General features: G+C 46.6%; 1 protein-coding gene across 1 annotated transcript in view; it reads right to left on the reverse strand.

Moving 5' to 3' along the window:
• Positions 1 to 1,058: 1,058 nt before the first annotated feature.
• The window catches only part of fam120b (family with sequence similarity 120 member B), a 34,169-nt gene continuing 22,021 nt past the window's right edge, over positions 1,059 to 13,206 (reverse strand). Inside the window, exons 6-10 of the mRNA XM_063191100.1 lie at positions 12,205 to 12,411; positions 11,279 to 11,387; positions 8,739 to 8,855; positions 8,394 to 8,457; positions 1,059 to 1,306 (exon numbers count right to left, since the gene is read on the reverse strand). Coding sequence (XP_063047170.1) covers positions 1,270 to 1,306; positions 8,394 to 8,457; positions 8,739 to 8,855; positions 11,279 to 11,387; positions 12,205 to 12,411 — 534 coding nt within the window. The 3' untranslated portion in view covers positions 1,059 to 1,269. The remainder of the gene's footprint in view (positions 1,307 to 8,393; positions 8,458 to 8,738; positions 8,856 to 11,278; positions 11,388 to 12,204; positions 12,412 to 13,206) is intronic.

Consider the following 13,206-nt stretch of genomic DNA (forward strand, 5'->3'; position numbering starts at 1 on the left):
GGGTTCAGCATTATGGGCAACTTGCCCCTTTTTACAGTGTGTTGTCTTCGCGCAGTGTGCCACAGCATCCACTGCCATGTTCCGTTTCTGCTGAGTCATGGTCTGACAGCCCAGGATGTGATGGAGGAATGGGAGGGACGTCTGATTGTTTGTGTACAGTACATGGACAAGAACAGAAACCCTCGCCTTTTTATGATGCACTGCAAAGGCACGATGTGGCTGATATGTGTCATTTGTGGGCAAGGCAAATACAGACTCTATTAAAACCATTAACAGAGGCATTACACGCTTTTGCTGACTTTGGGGATCTGAGTTTTAGAAGAGCCTTCATTACTTCTGAGGGCTAACGCACACTGTTTAAGCTGCAGTGGGGTAGTAAAAAACAACAGACTTTGATGCTTTTTTGCTGAAAAGGGACCCAAAAACCTTTATTCCTCCTAAAATAAAAGGACAGGGCACATGATATTATAAATCAACATGGGGAACATTTTATTCATTTACTTGGCAGAACATCAAAATGAACATTGAACTTTAAAAAAAAACACCTTAATTCAAAAGCATCTTATGTAAAGTTGTAGTTTTGGTCAATGCGATCATACACAACAGTTTAAAGATCTCAGTGCACACAAAGAAATTTAAATGCAAACATCTACATTTCAACCATTAAACATATGAATACACAAACTCTGACAGGACTCCATATTTGTAATGTGAAAACAATGTGAATAAACATAGTTGTGCCAGAGATGGTTTCCCTCATTTTAAAAATAGCGTCCTTTCCATTTAAATACCAGCTCTAGATGAACAGGCCACAGAAGTGCCTCCCTAGGAGTTCATTTAATCAACCGGCAAAAGACTACTTCCACACAAGAGGAGTTTACATTGTAGTAACCCATTAGAAACAGAATGCTTCAAAACACAGGGCATACTAAGAAGCTGGCTCAGGAGTAAACCAGATTAAGTTAAGAGGTAAATCATCTGATAGAGGAGCCTGGAGTCTGGACTCAATTTAACGAGGACTCCAGGCTCCTCTACTAGGTGATTTATCTTTTAACTTAACCTGGTTTACTCCTCAACCAGCTTCCTAGTACAAGCCCCTGACGTTCAGTTTGATTTCAGACAGCTACTGGTTGTAGTAGAGGTAGAGTTGTTAAGGGATTTGCAGTGTGCCTTCTACCTTCTGTAGGCACTGTAGCCAGGCCGTGTCCTCCTAGTGACGCAACAAGATTTGAAAGTCGATGACAATCAGGCAAGGGCGATTGTGCCTGTTCATGGATGATACGGACGGGGATTATTCTGGGGCCACCTGCATTTCAAAAAGACAAAAAAGGCAAACAATAAATAAAGACACAATACGGTGCTCACAGGTTGAAAACAGTAATATATTGATAAATAAGCAATAAATTCAATGGTCACCTGACATACAAATACGAAGGGGAAAAAACATCCTCATATAGGTGTCAAAGACACAATAAAACACGACAGTAGCATTCTCTGAGAGTGAGCAGTGCGGGTAAAAAGAGGATGTGTAATAGACATGTGTGCAATGCATCCTTGTGAAAGGTAGAGTGTCGAGGGGTCTTGGAATGGCACCAAAAATGCTCCAACAGGCAAAAACTGCGTCGACTGAATTTTTATTTTTCTTCACACCAGGAGTGATATTTACAAACGAGTGTCCAAGTGTCCAAAAAGGTAAGTATTCAAAAAGAAAAATATTTACAAAAAATGTATATACAAAAATAATAATGAAAAAAGTCAAAATGAAAATCTCTTCAGCAGAGAAAAATGCTTTGGCATAGCATCTGACAATACTCACAGGTAAGGTAACCTTCACCTACCGACCTCCTCGAGCAAATGAGGAGTCGGACCTTTTAAGCAAAAGTTTTCCCGCCCTGGCCACTGGACTAATCCATTACAGAACATAAGCCAGGGGGGATTTACAAACAGAACTGAAAATAACTAAATAAACTCTATAAAACGGTACCAAACATATATTAACTAAATCAGGCCTTTAACACAAATGATAACAAATGAATGCATAAAGAAATAAAGCAACAAAAAGCAAAACTAAAGATAATTGATTTTGCAGCGCGCAGCGCTGCCAATGAGCGAACGCGCCCATGGATATATGCGCACAGAATCATGCCCTCGGTTTCTCTCGCCAAACCCGGAAGAGCTGCTACACTGCAGGTAAGTTTTAAACGCTACAGAAAACCTTGGTGAAAGCAAATAGGCTTAAACAGTAAACACAATGCATTTAGGAGGTGGTATGCTTTGCAAACATTATGGAACTGTTTTTAAAACAATGCAATATTTTGCGGACAACACTGTGTTTGTGTTTGATGTCGCTGTGTGAGGTGTATGGCGTGTGTGACTATGTGGAAGCGCTTAGCGTGTGTAAAATGTTTGTCATGCCGCGATCAAAATGTGTGCACCCATATGATTGCAAACATTCAAACTACACATCGCAAGATGTTAATAACAATGTCCCAGCATATAAATCAATGTCCAATGCGCTGTGTTTCAGCCGCGGGCTTAGGAGAGGTGAGAGAGGGGAAAGCGCAATGGCGCCAATAAAGTTTAAAAGCGTCTGTCAGGACGCGGTGGTGACGCGCCCATAAGCCGCGTCATCACACACCCCCCTCCTTAAGATTGCCCCTCCTCCTCGGGGCGGGACAAGAAGTCAGCGGAAACATTTTCTTTTCCGGCCTTATACCGGATGGTGAAGTTGTAGGGCTGCAATGACAGGTACCACCGCGTGACTCTGGCATTACTGTCTCTCATACGGTGGAGCCACTGCAGCGCACGGTGGTCTGTCTCCAAGTCAAACCGTTTCCCCAGCAGATAGTACCGGAGACTGTCCAAGGCCCACTTGATGGCCAGGCACTCTTTTTCAACCGTAGAGTACCGGGTCTCACGGTCGAACAGCTTACGGCTGATGTACTGCACGGGATGTCGGTCTGCCCCTTCCCCCTGCAGTAGTACAGCACCAAGCCCCAGCCCAGAGGCGTCGGTCTGCACCGTGAAGGGTAGATCAAAGTTGGGGCTCTGTAGCACAGGTGAGTCACAAAGACAATCCTTCAGGTCCTGGAAGGCTGCCTGACAGTCATCTGTCCACACAACCTTATTGGGGCTGTTTTTGCGGGTCAAGTCAGTGAGCTTGGAGGCACGTGTGGAGAAGTTGGGGATAAACCGCCTGTACCACCCCACGAGACCCAGGAAGGATCTCACACCCTTCTTGGTTGTGGGTCGTGGGCGGTCACGGACAGCCTCCACCTTGCTCACTTGTGGCTTGATGTTGCCACTACCCAGCACGTAGCCTAGGTAGCAGACCTCCGGCCTAGCCAGCTGGCATTTGCTGGCATTCACAACCAGGCCGGCGTTGCTGATCCGGCTGAACACGTCAGCCAGATGGGTCACATGCTCCTCCCAGGAGGAGCTGTAGATGATGACGTCGTCGATGTAGGCGGCGGCATAAGTCTCCGCCCCCCGCAGCACTTGATCCATGAGCCGCTGGAATGTCGCGGCCGCTCCGTGGAGTCCGAAGGGCATGGTGGTAAACTGGTAAAGTCCACTCGGGGCCCGAAAGGCTGTCAGTTCTTGGGCCTCTGGTGTGAGTGGCACTTGCCAGTACCCCTTGCAAAGATCAAGGGTACTGAGGTACTGGGCTTTGCCCAGCCGTTCCACCATCTCATCTACCCTTGGCATTGGGTAGGGGTCAAAGGCTGAGATTGAGTTCAGTTTTGAAAAGTCAACACAAAAGCGCAGCTCGCCGTCCTTTTTGGGGACGAGCACGACGGGGCTGCACCATTCGCTGCGCGATGGCACTATCACGCCCATGTCCAGCATTGCGTGGACCTCCGCCTTCAAAGCAGGGATGAGCCTCGCCGGGACCCGGCAAGCAGTCTGTCGGACCGGACCTGGTCCTGTCAGACGGATGTGGTGCTGCATCAGCGAAGTCCGTCCAGGCTCCTCTCTGAACAGGCCCTCTGGAATGACCTGCTGCACGTCGTCCTGCTGGCGGCTGGACAGATGCTGCAGCGGTGGAGAAGTCTCGCCTCCCCCCGTGGGGAAGTACTGCTCCTTGGTCTCCTCCTCTTCTTCCACCACCCGAGCCCAGTTCAGGTGGCTGGTGGTGTCTGGTCGAGGTACCCACTCTTTGAGCAGGTTGATGTGGAACCTTTGTCTTGGCTTTCGACGATCTGGCATGGCGAGTTCGTACGTCACCGGACCCACTTTCGCCAGCACCTCGAACGGCCCCTGCCATCTCGCCAGGAGACTGCTGGTGGACGAAGGCAGTAGCAGGAGAACCTTCTGGCCCGGGTTGAAGTTGCGGCTCCGCGCTGTCCGGTCGTACGTGGTCTTCTGGCGTGACTGGGCCTTGACCATGTTGTCGTGGGCCAGGCTGCTGAGCTCCTCAAGCTTGGCTCTCATCTTCAGCACGTACTCCGCGATGCTGGTTTGTTGTGGTGCTCCCTCTCCGGTCCACGCCTCTTTGAGCACATCCAGGGGTCCTCTCACCTGGCGGCCGAAGAGGAGCTCGAACGGGGAGTAGCCAGTTGAAGCTTGGGGGACCTCCCTGTACGCGAACAGGAGGTATGGCAGCCACTGGTCCCAGTCTGCGCCGGTGTCACACACAAACTTCCTCAGCATGGATTTGAGGGTCTGGTTGAAGCGTTCAACCAATCCATCAGTCTGTGGGTGGTACGGTGTGGTTCTAATGGGCCTAATGCCCAGGAGGGAGTAAACCTGTCTCATGAAACGGGAGTTAAAGTTGGTTCCCTGGTCTGTTAGGATTTCTCGGGGAATGCCTACTCGTGAGAACAACTGAATGAGACAGTTAGCCACTTGTCTGGACTTAACATTTCTGAGGGGGTAGGCCTCGGGATATCGAGTGGCATAGTCGCAAATGACTAAGATGTAACGGTGGCCTCCTCTACTCTTCTCCAAAGGGCCTACAATATCCATAGCAATTCTTGTGAATGGGGTGTCAATTATGGGCATGCTCATGAGTGGTGCTTTTTGGCCTCTGTGTGTTTTGGATCTGAGTTGGCATGTGGGGCAGGACTTGCAGTAATCGATCACCTCCTGATACCACTTGGGCCAGTAAAAGCGCTTAGCAACTCTGTCAAGTGTCTTCTGCTGCCCTAAGTGTCCTGACCAGGGGATACTGTGAGCAAGGTGAAGAACTTTGGGCCTCAGTGACTCAGGGACTACAATATGCTCTGCTTCCTCAAACACACACATCAGCACACCATCTCTCACAACAAAGCATTCTTTGCCACACACGGTAGCCTTCATGACATCCTCCTCACTCACAACTTTCTCAAAACAAGACTTAAGTGTAGGGTCAGCTTTCTGAAGGTCTTTGAACTCTGCAGTGTCGATCACATCGCCATCTAGGGGTGGAAGGGGTAACTGCTCCTGCACTGGAGTACCTAAAAACTTGTCCCTTCTCTTCAGTGACCTAGACTTCTTAGGCTTAGCAACAGGCTCTGTGACTGGAAATGGTAACTCCGCCAACTCAGCTTGAGCTTGTAAACGTGTAGTAACAAAAGCAGATGCAACAGGTACAGACTTCTCCAGCAAATCAATCAACACAGGCACATCCTGGCCTAACACAATGGGATAAGGCAGTGAATCCATTATGCCAACATTTAGCAGATACCTCTGGCCATCAATCTCTATGTCTATATTAACTGTCTGATGTTCAGTTTCATCTCCGTGGATACATCTCACCCTCACTCTGCCGGCAGTAGCGTAATCTGCAGGGTCTAGACAAGCGCTTCTTACAAATGTCTGGCTACTACCAGTGTCTACAAGGGCCTGCAAAGTCCTACCCCTGATGGTGACGGGAACTAGCGTGTCAGTGGAGCTAGGTGTAGACATGGATGTGTGAGATGGTGTGTAACACAAACTGGCATTGCTACGGTCGAGTAAGGGGCAGTCTGGCTTGATGTGATTGGGTTGATGACAGTTATGGCAAACTATGTTGGGCCTGGGCTTAGACTGTGTGCTGGGCTGGGAATTGGGGTTATGGGAGCTATAGGACCTATTGAACACACGACCGCCACCCACAGACTTACTGGAAGGCTGACGCGTTGGTTGCCTCGGTGGTGGTTGGCCCCGCCTCGCAGTGGTGTCGTGGGCGCCGAGCTGGTAGGTCCCTCTGTGGCATCGAGCTGCGATGAAGGCTTCTGCCAGATCCGCGGCTTCTTTCGACGTCACCGGGTTGCGCTCCTTGACCCATATCCTCAGCTCCGGGTTCAGCATACGCAGGAACTGTTCCAGTACAATGGCGTCCCCGACTTGAGCTTTGGTCTTCTGTGCCGGGCACATCCACTTGGTGTACAGGTCACTAAGGCGTGCCTGCAGCTCTTTGGCAGTCTCTCCGTCCAATAGCGTCATGGACCGGAATCTATGTCGGTAGGTGTCGTTGTTGATTTCAAACTTGGCCAGTATGGCCTCTTTGACTTTAGTATAGTCCATGGTGTTGTCAATATCCATTGCGACATATGCCGCACGGGCTTTCCCTGTCAACAGGGGCACAAGGTAAACAGCCCAACTGTGTCTTGGCCATTGGTTAGCCAAAGCGAGTCTTTCAAAAGTTGTTAAATAATGTTCAATGTCCTCGTCTTCTTGGTATGGTGTCATCTTGGGACGACTCCAGCCGTAAAATTCTGATGGGGTCACACTCACCGACCTTGGAAGATCTGGCATAGGGGTGACTGAGCGTGTGTAGAGCTGGCCCCGCCCTGGTGAGACGTCATCTGGCGTAGCGGGCTCCTGAGATCGCCCCGTCGCTAACCTTGGTGCATCAGATGCGCCGTGGGCTGGACTCTGTTGCTGCTCCTCCCGTCTTTGGTTGTGGTCTTCTGGTACACCGGGCTCTCGTGCGACTGGATCTGGTAACTGGCTCGTGGCTCCCTCTGCTGGACGTTGGTCGAAGTGCTCTCCGCTCACAAGCAGCTGGAGTTGCTGGAACTGATGTTGCATTGATCGCCACTTCTGGTCCTGGCGCTCCTCTCTGGCTTGCTGTGATTGGATGAATGAGCGTAGAGTCTCCTCCAGTCTGGACGTCCGGTCATCTGGGGGTGCAGAATGGGGCCTGGAAGCCATGTTGTCCTCTGTCGCCGTCTGGTGTGCAGTCGACTCTGCTGATCTGCTTCTCACAGCATTTGGTTGCAGGCTGGCCTGCTGTGACATCGTTGGGTGCCACCCTCTTTTGACACTGGAAAAACACCGCTGCCACCACTTGTGAAAGGTAGAGTGTCGAGGGGTCTTGGAATGGCACCAAAAATGCTCCAACAGGCAAAAACTGCGTCGACTGAATTTTTATTTTTCTTCACACCAGGAGTGATATTTACAAGAGTGTTCAAGTGTCCAAAAAGGTAAGTATTCAAAACGAAAAATATTTACAAAAAATATATATACAAAAATAATAATGAAAAAAGTCAAAATGAAAATCTCTTCAGCAGAGAAAAATGCTTTGGCATAGCATCTGACAATACTCACAGGTAAGGTAACCTTCACCTACCGACCTCCTCGAGCAAATGAGGAGTCGAACCTTTTATCCAAAAGTTTTCCCGCCCTGGCCACTGGACTAATCCATTACAGAACACAAGCCAGGGGGAGTTACAAACAGAACTGAAAATAACTAAATAAACTCTATAAAACGGTACCAAACATATAATAACTAAATCAGGCCTTTAACACAAATGATAACAAATGAATGCATAAAGAAATAAAGCAACAAAAAGCAAAACTAAAGATAATTGATTTTGCAGCGCGCAGCGCTGCCAATGAGCGGACGCGCCCATAGATATATGCGCACAGAAACATGCCCTCGGCTTCTCGCCCCAGACCCGGAAGAGCTGCAACACTGCAGGTAAGTTTTAAACGCTACAGAAAACCTTGGCGAAAGCAAGTAGACTTCAACAGTGAACACAATACATTTAGGAGGTTATGTGCTTTGCGAACATCATGAAAGTGTTTTTAAAACAATGCAGGATTTCGCGGACACCCACTGTGTTTGTGTTTGCTGTCGCTGTGCGAGGTGTATGGCGTGTGTGACTATGTGGAAGCGCTTAGCGTGTGTAAAATGTTTGTCATGCCGCGATCAAAATGTGTGCACCCATATGATTGCAAAAATTCAAACTACACATCGCAAGATGATAATAACAATGTCCCAGCATATAAATCAATGTCCAATGCGCAGCGTTTCAGCCGCGGGCTTAGGAGAGGTGAGAGAGGGGAACGCGCAATGGCGCCAATAAAGTTTAAAAGCGTCTGTCAGGACGCGGTGGTGACGCGCCCATAAGCCGCGTCATCACAATCCTTAACAACTTGTGGTGGGTGTAACTGTCAAAAGAAAACTCTGAGAAACTGCTGACCTTGGAGCTAACCGGTACGCCCTTCTGCCGGGACGACGCTGTACACGTGGCTGGAATCCATCACCTTGATAAACGGTAACAGATTAAACAAATGATCCAAAGGTATATTTGGACATCACAGAAAAATGTCACGAATACTAGAACAGTTGAAGGTGAAGATAATGCACATCCCAGGAAAAGGTGCAGGACAAAGGCTGACTGTAATTTTAAGAGTGAGGAGTAGGCACGCTTAAAATCCTTTTTTTAATTTCATGCATTTGAGCGGACTCCTCACTCTAAAATTACGAATACAGAACAGAAATGTGAAAATCCAGTTAGCTTGTTACGTAATCTGTGCACTAGTACCTGGAGTGTAAGTGGCAGGAACGCTGCCATGCTGGGGCCTGCTGGTACTCTGTGGCGACCCATGATGCACTGGGGTACTGGCCGCCGCAGATGAGGACGCCTCACTCCCAGGCCTCCCTGAGGAGGATATGTATGATGAAGACGAGGGGGAAAAAAGAACATTTCAGTGCAGTTGTAATTGCAGGCTTTGGAACCCTGGACACAAATATTCACCACGAGAGCTGAGGCATTAAGAATCTTTTGGTATGTCATACCGGTGGTCATGCCATGCTGTTCCTCAAGGGGTAGACCATACATTTCCCCCAAGCAAGCAGTGATTACTAGATGAAGTTCAGGCATAAATGAAAGACATTTGTATACAGTATGTCCACTCAGGAGTGAAAAAAAGAGTCTGTCTATAGCACGGAACATCATCTTGTAACAACAACAGTCAGAGTATAAAAAGTTCAATAAGTGCGCACACACACACACACACACACACACACACACACACACACACACACACACACACACACACACACACACACACACACACACACACACACACACACACACACACACACACACACACACACACACACACACACACACACACACACACACACAGAGGACAGATTGTTGTCTATATTTCTGATTGCTCTTGGTCAAAAAAAAATGTCAACGCATGTTTTTATGTTTTTCCCTCTCTCAGCAATATGTTTTCCCCCGACCTCTCTAAAGAATTAAATACTATGGCTGAGACCTACCATTTTCCAATCATGTTGTCAGCACATGATTCCACTATTTACTGAAACAACAGATTTGAAAGTGCAGGGAGGTTTTGACGGCTATGCGGTCGGACAAAACCCCTTCTACTAGACATTAATGCAGCATCCAGGCACCAGAATGTTCCAGAATCTTGACGCATGTTACCCTTTATGAGGGAAAATAAGCCTCCAAATTGCCAGTACTTTGATTCCTCTTATTGCTCTTTGTCTTTCCCAAATCCGAGCGACTTTGAGTATCATATAAAACATATATTATTATTATTATTATTATTATTATTATTATTATTAATAAATCCTGTGCTAATGCACATAGCTGTTCACATCAAGCCATATCAAGACAATCATGAACTAAATACTGCATTTTTTTCAGGATGCTTTCGTAGCGTCATAAACCAACCAATAAAATACTGACCGAAAAAAATCAGATTTCAAATCTCTACTCACAAAAAAATTAACTGAAAGGTTTTTTTTTTTTTTTGCACTTCCGAAGGGGGGGTTGGGAAGAAGTGGGTTTGTCAGATCTGAGTCAAGGCGATGACATCCCCCCGAGGCTAACGCTAACGCAGGCTGCTATCTGCATGGCCACCAGACTACACCCGACTAGACTAGACGAGGCCGTCCATGTGATACGCGCCGCTCTGCTCTGCGTCAGGATGTGGAGGAGAGAAAAAGAACAGATGGAGACAATTTTGGAGTTGGTGGAGAGCGAGCGAGCGAGCGGGCGGGCTCTTTTAATCTCCCGAACAGGACCGCAGAGCAGCGCACTTGAATGCCGTTTGAAAAGAAAAAGGGAGTTGATGGGAGGGAGGGGGGGAGTTGGTGTGGAGGAGGGAGACTGCCCCCACGTTGTAATTTTGTTGTCTTGTTACGTTACTTAATATAGCACACGTCCTATAAAAAGCAACCCTGAATTATTCCTGTTATGACAAAGCATCCTGTGGATCCAAAACTGTCTGCCATCAGAGCGCAGCGCTCGCCAGAGGCCCCAGCTGGGGTTGATTAGGCGGGCTGTTGTATATTGTTATGCTGCAGGCAGGCAGGGGCACCCAACTCACTGCCTTACATTGTTTTGTTGCATACTCTCTCTCCTCTATTATTCTTTTACTTTTTGATTTACACCATATGGATAATAACGCTAGACCAGGGCTGGACTGGTAATCTGGCATACAGGGCATTTTCCCGGCGGGCCGACGGTCCCAGGGGCCGACGCCGTTGTGTTTTCCTACCTTTGGTTTTTCTTTTTTCTTTGGGCCTGGCACACAGATTAGAGGGGGCGGCCCAGTGGTCCGTCTTCAATATAGCCAGTGGGCCGAGTCAGGATATAGTTCAAAATCGGGCTGTACGTGTGTGTGTGTGTGTGTGTGAGGTGCCAAAATGCCCGGTTGATTTTATCGTCCCAGTCCAGCCCTGCGATAGGCTGTCTCTTTTAAGGGCTCTCAGAGAGCCGTGTGGGCAACGGGCTTTGCCACTGGAATCACCGCGGAGACAGGATCTTTTAGCCATGTCTGCACACACTGTCTGTCGTGCTGTCGTGTCGGCTGATGCACTGCTCTATGTAGCATTACAGGCCAAAAGCTGATCAAAGCTGTTGTGAAACATCTGAAAAAGGCCTTCAACTGTCTCTTCAAGGCTGCATTCTTTGAAAAAGTCAAAATGTAGGTCAGCATAAATGTTCTCAAACCAATTGTTTTTGAGAGTTTTTGGCTCCAACACAAAACTTCTGTACACGCTTCATAAGAGCAGATCTATTTACTGTCACTGAGCAGATCTTACCAGGTCCTTGCTGGCCTTCCCGTGGAGCTGTTAGTATGGGTCTGCCACGACTCCTGCAGGCACTGATGACGTGCTCTCTGAGAGTGTTGAATTTTGAGATCCATGACCTCTGTGAACAATTGAGCAAAATAAATAAATAAATAAACAAACATCAGAGAGTACCGGTATGTCATGTTATGTGTGACAATCATGATATACAATATTTGTCTCACTCCAAACTGTCCTATCAGCAATAAAGGTCATACATTAAAAAAAACAAAGAAATGTTAAGTAATGTAGTGTAGCGTAGTGTTAAGTGATGTAATGTAGTGGAATGTAATGAAGTGTAATATAATGTAAATGTAGTGTAATGTAATGTAATCACCTGGACCTCCAATAGTTCCTCTGGGGTTTGGCCAGTGTGGGCCAGGAGATACTTCTGGTGGAATGGAATGTAGTGGAATGTAATGCAGTGTAGTGGAATGTAGTGTAGTGTAATGTAATGTAGTGGAATGTAGTGTAGTGTAATGTAATGTAGCGGAAAGTAGTGTAATGTAATGTAGTGTAATGTAATGTAATGTAATGTAATGTAATGTAGTGTAGTGTAGTGTAGTGTAATGTAATGCAGTGTAGTGTAGTGTAATGTAATGTAATGCAGTGTAGTGTAGTGTGATGTAATGCAGTGTAGTGTAGTGCAATGTAATGTAGTGTAATGCAGTGTAATGTAATGTAGTGTAATGTAGTGTGATGTAATGCAGTGTAGTGTAGTGTAATGTAATGTAGTGTAATGCAGTGTAATGTAATGTAGTGTAATGTAGTGTGATGTAATGCAGTGTAGTGTAGTGTAATGTAATGTAGTGTAATGCAGTGTAATGTAATGTAGTGTAATGTAATGCAGTGTAGTGTAGTGTAGTGTAGTGTAATGTAGTGTAGTGTAATGTAATCACCTGGTCCTCCATCAGTTCCTCTGGCGTCTGGCCAGTGTGGGCCAGGAGATATTTCTGGTGGAACAGCAGTCCATCGAACGTCCTCCAGGGCATCAGCGTATCCATGGCGATGGGAGAGCCACAGGCGCTGTTGGCCGCCACCAGGTATGTCAGGCCTCGCACGAACAGGGAGCCCAGCTGCACTGCCCTGGCATCCACGCAGGGAACCTGCAGCAAGCAACACACAGTCTGTTTCACTTTGGTAACACTTTATATTAATGTCTGCTTATATAGACTTAGTATAATCAATTAACTAATGATGAATAAAACATTAACAAATGTTTATTATTTGCTACATTTTGCTCATACTTTATAAAATATCTACAAATAATGTTCACGATTTCACAAATCTTTTAACAGAGTATTATTAGTCATTTATAAACAATTTGTAAATGTTTGATGAATGTAAAATATTAACATAACATTTACAAACATTTACAAGTCATTTACAAACATTTGTTAATGCTTTCTTCATCATCTGTTCATTATTTACTATGTGTTACTAATGCTTTATAAGCAGACGTTAATATAGTGTTACCTTCACTTTCAGTTGCAGTTCATTAGGGACCATGTGCAATTAATAAGAAGCGTTTAGAGTGTACGCACATCCAAGTAAACGGGTGCCGGACTAAACGCGATCAAACAAAAAAAGAGAGAAGATCCGCAAACTGTTGCTGCTCCCAGTTTATTATACACAACGTTTTGACCAGTCTGGTCTTCGTCAGGTGTAGGTGTGACACCTACTGTACACCTGACGAAGACCTGACGGAGACCAGACTGGTAGAAAACGCTGTGTATAATAAACTGGGAGCAGCTACAGTGAGCGGATCTTCTCTCTTTTTGTGTGATCATGTACAATTAAAACATAAATGTTGCCAACTTGTGCACTATACCAGAGTTAGCCTGATTTAGCTCATTTACATGTGCAGTCCCTGGGAGGACACAAAACATCAAAACGTATAA

Source organism: Engraulis encrasicolus, chromosome 24 (assembly GCF_034702125.1).
Source record: "Engraulis encrasicolus isolate BLACKSEA-1 chromosome 24, IST_EnEncr_1.0, whole genome shotgun sequence".
Lineage (NCBI taxonomy): Eukaryota > Metazoa > Chordata > Actinopteri > Clupeiformes > Engraulidae > Engraulis > Engraulis encrasicolus.